General features: G+C 41.0%; 1 protein-coding gene and 1 long non-coding RNA gene across 5 annotated transcripts in view; one reads left to right on the top strand and one right to left on the bottom strand.

The window, feature by feature from the left end:
- The window catches only part of LOC123653282, a 27,630-nt gene extending 21,340 nt beyond the window's left edge, over positions 1-6,290 (bottom strand). The window contains exon 1 of the long non-coding RNA XR_006742997.1: positions 5,990-6,290. This is a non-coding gene — a long non-coding RNA (uncharacterized LOC123653282). The remainder of the gene's footprint in view (positions 1-5,989) is intronic.
- Positions 6,227-12,074, top strand: part of GOLGA7 (golgin A7) — an 18,681-nt gene continuing 12,833 nt past the window's right edge. For 2 of the 4 annotated variants that reach the window (XR_006742996.1, XM_036456613.1), the window contains exon 1: positions 6,510-6,747. Coding sequence is in view for 3 of the 4 variants with exons in the window: in XM_036456613.1 (XP_036312506.1) it covers positions 6,637-6,747 (111 nt within the window). In the remaining variant the exon portion in view is untranslated. Of the gene's footprint in view, positions 6,478-6,509; positions 6,748-12,074 lie in introns of those variants that run through there. The other 2 variants (XM_036456611.2, XM_036456612.2) reach the window with 2 other exon arrangements.

Here is a 12,074-nt window from a genome sequence, read left to right as displayed (position 1 = left end):
CCCACCAGCCAATCAGGAGTGAGTATGCAAATTAACCCACAAAAGATGGAATGTTAATTTGCATACGCAGGCATTGAGTGAAGACTGAAGACTGAAGGCTCCACTGCAACCGAAGCCAAGCCTGAAGGCCGAAGGCTTGGCTCTACTGCAGCCCGGGTCCCAGGTGCTAGAGAAAAAACAGTGCCAGCAGCCAGGGGAAGGAAGGCCTATTGCACGAATCTTTGTGCAATGGGCCTTCAGTATTATAGAACTACAAAGTATCAAGGCCAGGCCTTCAACTTAAGGAATGTGCCTCCAGAGTCCATTCTCATGATCACCACAAGATCCTGCTCTCAGTCACTTCCACAAAGTCACAGAAAGATTGCTTATAAGATTGGCCAATGATGTTAAGCCAGAAAGGATGACTAATTACCACAGACGACAGAATCACAACAGGCATGACCCAAAATCTATTGATCTATAGAATAAAACTTCACAGGAAAAAAATATATAACGTCCTGCATCTGAGTTTTTAAAAATATGCAAATAAAAAACAGGGAGGCTTAACTTAAAAGCAGCTCGTGTAAAAAATTAAGAGAGGTTTTAAAGAAATGAAACTGAGTAAGAATCAATCATGGGATGCTGTATAAATGAGGGTCTGGTGCCAAGCCTCAGGAAGCAACAGTGCTGCCACACGTGGTATGATTAGAGGGATGTTGATGAGCTGAAGTATAACATTGTTACACAAAAATTCTATTATATGAAAAAGTAAGCATATTTAATCTGACTAGGGTGGGGAGGAGCACGAGTCTGTGAGCTCTTAAAATACCTGAAGATTTGTCAAAATGTTGACGAGAAACTAGATTGATCAGTGATTGGAAGCATTACAGTTTTATTGGATAGAAGAAAAAATACTTTTAATCTTTCTCCCTTTGCCCCTCCAAGCCTGCTCTCTGGACTTGTTCTCTCCTATCCCATAATGAAATTCCAGCACTTCCCATAATGTTCTGAGCCCTTTAATCAACAGTTTCATTTCAGTAATTAAAATATGCCTCCAGTGTAACATCAGCACCCCAAACTCCTTTAAACTTACCAAGGCCTCTCTCTTCAACCAATAGAGAGGAAGTTTGGGGAGGAGGTGTGGTTGGCTTAGTGTCTCTTCCTTACTCTATCTCCTTCCCCAGATTGTCAGTCATCATGTTTGATTCTTTCAGGGTCAAACCCAAGGTAAGAGATTAGAATAAAAGAGCAAAGACATAGATATGGTTGTATGAGATGGGAGTGCCCTCTTGGGGGCAGACAGACAATTGGGCTTCCTCGACTGAGACAGGGCCTCTCACCCCATTTGAAGATTAACAGCTTTCCCCTGGCCACCCACTAGTCTATTGGGATCCCCTTGCCCCTCTAAGAAATCCTCTTTCATAGGAACCTTTTTAAAAAGGCCCCAAGACCAGCTCCCTTCTGTGTGATCACTGGATTCCTAGAAAAAACGTACTTGTCTGCAACATCAGAGAAAGCACAGCTCCCTTCCAATGCAGCCTTTTCACTAGGTTATAAGGAGGAGGCAGCTACAAGCACAGACTCCATACTTGACACATTTCAGTATGAGTTCCTCAAACTCCAAGGGACACCCTGAAAGCTCTCAGAATGGTCTTGTTGAATCCCTTCTAATGTGGTTTCAGAGGAAATGCCACACCACTCCAATAATCTTTCAATGGTGAAAAGAGCTCTTCAAACCAAAATAAAAGGATGCTAATAGTAACCTGAAATTACATTACAATATAAAACACACTGGTAATGTATATAATCGAATTCAGAATACTCTAACACTGCAATATGGTATGTAACTCACTTGACTTGAGTATAAAGATTAATGGACTGAAGTATTAAAAATAATTATGGGAGCTCTATCAGTGAATAGAGCATTTAGCCTTTGCACTGAAGGGTCCCAGGTTCTAGTCCAGCCAAGGGCACATGCCTGGGTTGCAGGCTCAATCCCCAGTAGAGGGCATGTAGGAGGCAGCCAATCAATGATCCTCTCTCATGACTGATGTTTCTCTCTCTCTTTCTCCCTTCTTCTCTGAAATCAATAAAGAAATATATTTAAAAATAAATTAAAAAATAACTATGGGTACAGTAATTTGTTAATGGCTACATAAAATAGATGAAAAGTATAACATCAATGGGGGGAGAAGAAACAGGGTAGAGTGTTGTATATGATCAAAGTTAAGTTGCTATCAACTTAAAATAGACTATTATAATGTTTGGAACCTTGTTTGGAACTGGATTCAAACAAATGAATGAAAACATTTTTTAAAAAGAGCAAGTAAAAAGACAAGTTATCGACTAGGAAAAAAAATGTTTGCAAATCATATATACAGGATTTTTTGCTAGAATATATAAAGAACTCTTAAAACTCAGTAATAGGAAAACAGACACAAACAAAAAATTGGCAAAAGGTTTGGACACCTCACCAAAGATACATGGATGACAAGTAAGTTCATGAAAAGATGTTCAAAATCATCAGTCATAGGAATGTGAAAGGTAAAACTACAAGGATGATAGAGATGTGGAGCAACTGGAACTCTCATACACTGCTGATGAGAATGTAAAACTGCCAATCGCTGTGGAAAAGTTTGGCAGTTTCCCAAAACATTAAACATATACTTATCCTATGACCCATTCTATCCCTAGGTATTTACCCAAGAGAAATAAAAACATATGTCCATACAAAGACTTGTAGATGAATGCCCAATAGCAGCTTTATTTGTATCTATTAGCCCAATGCACAAATTCATGCACATTAAAAGGAAATTAATTAGAAGAAATATTTTAATGTCACTATACACCCTTTGCAATAAAAGTGTCAACTAAATTCACGATCAACAATGACAGATGGAAACACATGCATGCGATTGGTGCCAGTAAGAGCTTTATATGTATTGCTCATGTGTGAGTCAGCTTAGCCTTTTATAGATATGGAATAAACTTGCTTAATTAGACCTGCTTTCTGATTTAGCTAAACTTTTTCCAGCCCAGTCAAGCATCCTAACTTCTCTGTCAGATAATTGTCAGCAACACAGCAGTAAACATCAGCACAAAGCAGGCTGTAGATCATGCAGGGAGAACAAAGGGTAAAATATTTAACTGCAGCAGTGTTTGACTATATTCTGTGCAGTGAGAATACCTAGTCATTTTTAAGTTCCACCATTTCTTCTTTTCAGTCGTGTCAAGTTTCTAAGCTTTCTAAATGTCTGTTTTCCAGCTAATGAGAAGAAAATAAAATTCCACCAAGTCTTCTATCTACCTACTCCAGGACTTCTGTGGGGATCAAATGAGATGAGGCAAGGGAAAACACTTCACAGACAGACATTTGGTTAAAAAAAGTTTGCACCTGGCTATAAAGCAAGTCGTGTTCCTGTGCTAAAGAAACTGCAAGGAGACTAGTTGTTGCTACAGAGAGGAAGTCAGGTGTTGCTACATTAAGTCATTACCCAGACTGTGGGACACTTAGCATATTAGCCTTTTATATATATAGATAACCCCAAACCCAAAGCAACTCAAATGAATGAATATATATAGATAACCCCAAACCCAAAGCAACAAATGAATGAATAATCAAACTGTAGAATACTCATATAATGAAATATTATCCAGCAGCAAAAAAGGAATGAATTCTTGATAACCACAGATGAATCTCAAAATAGTTTATGTGAAAGAAGCCAGAACACCACCCTATACCCAAAGTACATCCTGTATGATTTTTTTTTTTAAATATAAAATTCACAGAAATGCAAACTAATGTATGGTGACAAAAACCAGACCAGTGCCTGAGGAAAGGGGCTGGGGAGGGTCTCTCATTGGGGGAGAGCCTAGACTGTTTGGTAGCAGGCGAAACTCTAGGGCTCCTTCCTCTCAGAGGTGCTTGCAGCAAGTACCAAAGCAGCAAGTACTGAAGGACCCTGAGAAACACTGAGACTCAGGAGCCTCATAGGGTGTGGCTGACGGAAGCCAAGGCTGTAGGCTCCATCCTGAAACTCCACCCCACCCAAACTGAGCACAGAGACTTTTAAGGCTACCAACTCAGGGAAGCTTTGAAAATGCTGAGTCAAGGAAACAGATCACAAACGAAAGAAATGGAGGACAAAAAGCGACTGGATAGAGTACAAAACCACACTTAAAAGGTTTTTCAAGAATTTCCTAGAAAAGGCCGATAAGACCTATGAGGATATGAAAAGGGATCAACTAGAAATAATAAGGGATCAACAAGAAATAATAAGGAATCAACAAGAAATAAAGAATACATTGTCTGAAATAAAAAATACTATACAGAGTCCTAAAAACAGAATGGAAGATCGCAAGAATCAAGTCAAAGATTTGGAACATACAGAGCCAGAAGACACTCCTCCGCAGAAGCAAGAAGACAAGAGAATCCAGAAAGTTGAAGATAATGTAAGAAACCTCTTGGACAACTTCAAGCGAACCAACATCAGAATTATGGGGGTCCCAGAAGATGAGAGAGAGCAAGATATCGAAAACATACTGAAAGAAATAGTGACAGAAAACTTCCCCCACCTGGTGAAAGAATCCAGGAAGCACACAAAACCCCAAACAAAAGGAATCCAAAGAAGACCACACCAAGACAAATCATAATTAAAATTCCAAGAGCAAAAGACAAAGAGAGAATATTAAAAGCAGCAAGAGCAAAGAAGGTAGTTAGCTATAAAGGAGCACCCAAATGATTGTCAGCTGATTTATCAACAGAAACCATGCAGGCCAGACGAAAATGGCAAGAAATATTCAAGGTGATGAATAGCAAGAACCTACAGCCAAAAATAATCTACCCAACAAAGCTATCACTCAGAATCGAAGGCCAGATAAAGAGCTTCCCTAATAAAATAAAAAATAAAAATAAAAAGCTAAAGGAGTTCATCACCGCCAAACCAGAATTATACGAATTGCTGAAGGGGGTTCTTTTGGAAGAGAAAGTAAATAAAGATAAAAACTATGAACAACAAATACGTAACTATCAACAAGTGAATCTAAAAACCAAGGGAATTTTAAAAAATCTGACGAACAATATTATCTGGTGAATATAATAGAATCAGAGGTATGGAAGAAGAGTGAACTGACGATTCTCAGGGAAAAGGGGAGTGGGGGGTGTGGGAAGAGACTGAACATAAACTGTGCACCTATGGATGAGGACAATGTGGGGTGGGGAAAGGGCAGAGGGTGGGGTGGGAACCTGGTGGAGGGGAGCAATGGAGGGGGGGGATGAGGAACATTTGTAATAATATGAACAATATTTATTTATTTATTTTAAAAAAGGAGTTACAAAAGAGCAGGAGGAACCTTTTTAAAGTGGTAAATGTTCACTATCTTGATTGAAATAGTTTCATGGTTATTTTCCTGTCAAAACGAAACAATTTTTTCCAATTTAAATAGTTCAGTTTACTTTATGTTGTTTATACCTCCATAAAGCTGTTTTTAAAATACAGTGAGTATTTAAAAAATTCATAAAGGGCAAGATCAGACAGGTGCTAAGGATCAGACAGTGGTGTAGCAACGACTAGTCTCTTTGCAGTTCTTCAGCACAGGAACATGACTTGCTTTATAGCCAGGTAACAAGTTGTATTAGCCAGACAAGGCCAGGTAGAGGTAAGACAGTGTAAGCTGAGTTAGGTGAGGCTGCTGGTGGCCCCGGAGAGGGGAGAACTGCTTGTCCTCTCGGGTAGGCTGAGGAGTGCAGGCTCGGGCACTGCATGACAATCTTTGGGGCAGGAGAACAACGCCTCAGAGAAGTTGGAGAGGCTTTTGACTGTGACGCCCTGGCAGCTTCTTCGTCCTCCTTTCTGCCCTGTTGTCAAACTGATCCCCAGCAGCCGGCTATTTCTATATTTGAGCCCTATGTTTTGTGTAGATGGAGTTGGGTGGTGTCCCACGTGCAAGCGGCGACCCTCAAACCACAGGGAAAAGTAAACCCTTACAGTCATCAATGGTGAGAAATTACCTCGCGGAGATCAGGCTGGGAAATGACGCAACCTGGAAATCCCCACCTCAAACTCCTGCAAAGGACACTCCCGTCTCCACTGTAGTCACCGCTCCGGCCAGCCACGCCCTCCGGTTCCGCCCCGCTTTTCCCTTCCTGTTGGGCTCCTCGGGGCGGGGCGGGGCGGGGAGGGGCGGAGTCCGCCGGGGCCCCGCCCACAGGGTGCCTTCTTGGCCCCGCCTCGCGCAGCCGCTCAGAGCCGCTTTCCGGCCGGAGAAGTGGGCGGGCCCCAGATATGCGGAAGGAGGCCGAGCTGAAGGGGCGTGGGGAAAAAAAAAAAAAAAAAAAAAGGTGCTTTTTACGACAGGCCGTAAGTGACGCTCCAGGCGGCGCGACAGCAGCTGGAGGGCGGAGGAGGCGGGTTAGTGTTTCCCCGGGCCGAATCGGGCTGTGGGGGGCGCGGGGCCTGAGCGGGGGGCCGCAGCTCCGGGCCTGCAGGGACAGCATGGGCGAAGGGGAGCGGGGCGGGGGAGGCCTCGGGCTGCGGAGGGCGGCGGCGGGTGGGTCTGAGGGGCTGGCGGGCTGGCGTCTCGGGTCCAGGCCGGGGATCTGACCCGTGGTTGCTGTCCCCCCGGAACCCACACAGCGCGGCCCGTCCTGTGCTCGCCATGAGGCCGCAGCAGGCGCCGGTGTTCGGGAAGGTGTTCATTCAGCGAGACTACAGCAGCGGCACCCGCTGTCAGTTCCAGACCAAGTTCCCGGCGGAGCTGGAAAACCGGGTAGGCACCTGCTCTGCGGCGGCGAAGGAGGGGGACTTGCCCAGGGCAGGGCAGGCGGTCTGGGTTGACACCCGGCTGCCCAGTGCCCCGGGGCTCTGGGCTCGGGCTGTCAGAGAAGGGGCGTTGGCCGCAGGTGTACGAAGAGGGTCCTTCAGCGGGACCTGGTGGTTGGAGCAGGAGGAACCATGCCAAGCCCCCCCGGGGGGTGATGACCTTGTCGAACTAACTCTGCGATGCCCAGCGCCGAGAATGGGTACCCAGCCATCTTCTTCCCTCTGGTGCCCACCGCCCCCACCTTTCCCCCGGGTTATTGACAGCAGTGATGAGGCACTAATTCCTCAGGCTCCAGGCCACCTCACTAAACATGTGAGCTATGTAGTCCTACCTCGTCACGCAAGAGGAATCTTCATCATCATCCTTGAGACTGGCGTTTTGTGGCCATTGTGCTGGCCGAACTGTTCCGGCAGAAAAGGATTTTATTAAGTGCTGTGCCAGGCAGTGCAGACAGGCCTTCTTGGAACCTGAAAAACATAGAGCGTGAGCTGGGCCTGGACAGGGAAATAGTAAGATTAGGAGGCCTTACACTTGCCACTCTCCAATTGCTGATCACTGGGAGCCCCCTGTGTTATGTTGGCTTGCATGTCAAAATTGTCATCAGGATGTAGGTCCTTTGGGCAACCCTACATACAGACATGCAAGAATGGGGTGATTGTATCTTATTTTAAAGGTATAATGAAGTAAGCCACCTGAATGTGTGTTTTCTTTTTTTTCTTTTTTTTTTTAAAGGAAGCTTTTATATATATATATATATATATATATATATATATATATATATATATATATATATTATTGATTTTTCACAGAGAGGAAGGGAGAGAGATAGAGAGCTAGAAACGTCGATGAGAGAGAAACATCGACCAGCTGCCTCTTGCACACCCCCTACTGGGGATGTGCCCGCAACCCAGGTACATGCCCTTGGCCGGAATCGAACCTGGGACCTTTCAGTCTGCAGACCGACGCTCTACCACTGAGCCAAACCGGTTTCGGCTCTTTTTCTTTCTTTTTTTAAATATATATTTCTTTATTGATTTCAGAGAGGAAGGGAAAGAGAGATAGAAACATCAATGATGAGAGAATCATTGATCGGCTGCCTCCTGCATGCCCCTTATTGGGCCCACAAACCTTTCAGTCCGCAGGCCGACGCTCTATCCACTGAGCCAAACCAGCTAGGGCTGAATGTGTGTGTTTTCTTGTGCCCACATCTGTTCAGCCACCCAAAGAGAAACTCTTTTGGTCTTGAGCCATGTTACCTTACATCAGTTTACTGTCCAGAAGTCAATTTCTGGTTAGATGGGAGCCCGTTTTGACAAGAGGGACTGATAAGTGATCAGACATGCTGTGGGTGTGGGGCTAAGAAATGCTGGTCATGAAGTAAGTGGGTGTAGGTGAGTCTGTACTAGAGAAATGTATAGAGCTGTCATTTAAAACCAGCTTGTAGCAAGGTAGGTGGTTTTACCTGATTGCCAAGGTTGGAAAATCAACAATAATCGAGTATAATGTCCTTTAGCTTGATTTATAACCTTGAGCAGGTTAGTGGGCCAAGTATGTTTCTTTAAATACAAATTAAAGATCAGACATGTCACATAAAGATGATGAGGTTAAGCTTATTTATGAAATGCCATATGAATGCTGTACTTTATTGTCACTAGGTTATGAGTTAACTCACCCTGACACTAGTAGTTTGAAAAGGTGGAAATTGAGCTAGTTGCCTACTGGCTAAAACTACTCAATGTTGTTCTTAAAATAATTTAACATTGCAGTCAGCATGTTTTACATGGAAGGACTTATGCGAAATGGTTCAAATGTTTTATTTTTAAGCTTGTTTTGGAAACTCTGACTTGTACTTTCAAATCAGAATGTAAGCTGTTTTGTTTTTGGTTGTGTGTTTTTTGTGTGTTTTTTTTTTCACCACACTTTAGATGTTACAAGATTCCTTTGTCAAACTTTGAACTCACAATTGAGCCCCATATATTTATGCATAATCAGACATTGGTCTTCCACTGTGTGTTTTATAGTTGGAATACAGAATCATAATATAATCACAGTATTCCACTGTTTCTTACAGGAAATTGATGTTTCTGAATTCTGGAGTCCATTTATTTCTTTGACTGCATACAGCCCAGAACTGCTTGTGATTCTGAGTGCTATATGGAGTGTTACACGGTGCTGTACAGTTGTGTCCTTTTTTTTCTTTTTTAATGTTTGGGTTAGAACACTAACTTATACTCTTTAAACTGCTTGAGAAAGCTTTGTTGTTGTTTTTTTTTCCCGTTTGAGATTAAATTTAAATTACAGGTTTAAATTTTCCTTGCTTGTTTGATGGAAAATTGAAAGGTTTCTCTCTTTGTTTCTCAACTAACCCTAGAAATTATACTGATTGCTCTGCCACTGAGGCCAGTTTTTCCTTTTGTGAGAACATTACACTTGGCAACTTAATAGAGGAAGAAATTAATGCACAAGTGTTTTGTGTTACTTTAAAGCATTAAAAACACACACATTTGTGCTCTTTAATTTGGGAGTTAGGATGAATTCTGTCTGTTAAAAAGTTTACTTTATCTATTGCCTGTTCAAATGTAATACTTTGATGCCTAAATGCTTTGTTGCCAGGACAGTTCTTTAAAGGAGGCTTTATTATCACTTTACCCAAAATATAGACATTTTAGGCACCTTGGTCTGGGAAAAAGAGAAATGATCCGAGGCCGGTTTGGCTCAGTAGATAGAGCGTCTGTCTGCGGACTGAAGGGTCCTGGGTTTGATTCTGGTCAAGGGCATGTACATTGGTTGTGGGCACATCCCCGGTGGGGGCTGTGCAGGAGGCTGCTGATCGATATTTCTCTCTCATCGGTGTTTCAGACTCTCTATCCCTCTCCCTTCTTCTCTGTAAAAAATCAATAAAAAATATATTGATTTTTATAAGTGAATGAACTATAAATGAAGCATTTGTTCCCCTATATATACCTTAAAAAATATAACTCTACATTTGACCAGTAGAAATTACCTGTGACTTGTGGTTGCTTTAAGCTTCAGTACCATGCTTTTTATCACCTAGTTTAAGAAACAAAAATTCTGGGAAAATGATGAGCCTGATTCCTATTTCCATTATGGCTTTCAATATTTACTGATATAAATTTATATTTGGTTCCAACCTCACATATCAGATATTGATATAGCTTCTCTACCAATGTCCAGGTAACCAGGGGAGACCACTGGCAGCTTTTCATAGTGCCTGAAGAGAAGTGGAAATACCTACATTTGTTCTCCTGGGGCCTTTGCATGTTAAGTGTGCCCTTTGCCTTTCCTGCTGCCTCCCATGGTTTTTACTCTTTCCTCCTTTTTAAAAATAACCTTCCCAAGAAATTCTTGACTGTTTTTTTTTTTAATCTTTTTGTTTTAACTTTTTTTAAAATCCTTCATTTATTTTTATTTTTTTAATGATCTATGATTTGCTTCCATCCTACAAAAGCATTGCAGTCTTGGAATAACTTTTAAGAGTTAGTGTTGCTGATATGATTAGTGATTAGTGATTCTGATCTGAAAGAGACATCCCATGGCTTTGAATTATATTATGTCCAAAGAAATGTAAATAATTCAAATGACTTTTTTATCCAGTCATAACAAGCACAAGTGATTGAAATTATTTAGATTTTTGCAGATTTACTGATGGACAAAACTGGAGGCATTAACTTAGGCATAATTAGGTGAACAGTTTATCTTTAATATTTGTTCATTGAGCAGTTCTCCCAAGTCTGTTTTCAGGGAATGAGAACTCTAGCATAGGTTCAGATCGGTTCTGCACGTGACCATTCTTGACAAACCATGTCTTCAAGTAGTTTGAGCTCAGTGAAGGGTTACTGCTCTGGCTCTCAGTACCATCGGCACCCACCCAAACCTTGTCAGAAACTCTAATATTCTCGGAAAGTAAAAGTAGCTCCTTTTGAAAAACAGGTAGAGCCACCACCATTTTAAAGTTTATATTAAACTTTTTCATGTTTTTGGCTCATTGTTTCCCCATAGGACAAAACAATGATTATAGCTGCCTCTAATCTAAACCGTTTTAATAGCTTAAAGGTGATGATCATAATTTTAAAAATTATGTTCTTGGAAATAATTTGTCTCAAACTATGATATTGAGGTTCTTTGACTTCTATTAGTCTATTTTTATATAGACTTCATGAAAGAATTTATATGTAGGTAGTTCCTAGTTTTAGGAATAAAGAAGGCCTAAAGTAAGGACAGACTAATTGTACTTTTGTTACCAAGAATGATAGTATCAGATGAAATACTCTACTAATGGCCCTTGAAAGTTCTAGCATAAAGTATTAAGATTTAAAAATGTAGAAAGCACTGTTAGAAAATAAAGTGATACTGGAAGAAGGAAGTAAAAGCAGATGATTAGAGTGGGAAGTGAATGACAATAGTATTGGTATAAATGTAAGATGATAGTGTCACTGAATAGGAGGTGATAGGAATGGCTTGGTGTGAGTTGTGCAGTAGTTTGAGATTTTGCCTTGTTCATGATGAGCTTTTAATACTAAATAGTTACTTTAATATTGAGTCAACAAAAAACAGAACTTTGCACTCTGATTCTTCTGCTTAAAATGTCCTTCCCTGGCTGTGTTTAGCTATTGAATTTAAGACTATCTGCTCTTTCCAGATCAAGGGAAGGTCTCTTCCACCGTACTTTATGCCTCTATTATAGTACTCTGCAACTTATTGCACTTTTATATTTACATATTTGTGCTGCTCATTCAACTGTAAACTCCTTGAAGATTGAGTCTGTCTTATTAATATTTCTCTAAGGTCTGTCATAGTATGTAATGGTAGGTGCTCAGGAAAAGTGAATATAACTGAATTGAAAGATCGAAGAATTGTATAATCTAATTTACTTGAAATTCATTACAGGCAGTCCTCGGGTTACATAAGACTCGACGTATGACGTTTCGTGGTTACGTTGCCATCTCCCATTTATAGTATTTATTTTTTTAAAAAGTTCTGTCATTTCAATGTGTGAACATATGTGCTTTATGTTTTTTATCATTTATTTACTACAAATAAAGGTCAGGAATTGTTATCTTTATTTAAAAAAAATTTTTTTTTACGATTTCACTACTGCTATGTATGTGCTCCATGTGAGTGACGTACTAAGTGCTTATGTAAGTGGGTTCCGACTTAGGGAAAATCGTGATATATCGTGCCATAGGAACGGATCTCTGATTTAACCCAAGGACCTACTGTATAAAAAATAAAAAAAACTATATTGAAAGTTG

Source organism: Pipistrellus kuhlii, unplaced genomic scaffold (assembly GCF_014108245.1).
Source record: "Pipistrellus kuhlii isolate mPipKuh1 unplaced genomic scaffold, mPipKuh1.p scaffold_m20_p_3, whole genome shotgun sequence".
NCBI lineage: Eukaryota > Metazoa > Chordata > Mammalia > Chiroptera > Vespertilionidae > Pipistrellus > Pipistrellus kuhlii.
The sequence above is the reverse complement of the archived record's forward strand: the minus strand, read 5'-3'. Positions and strand labels throughout refer to the sequence as shown.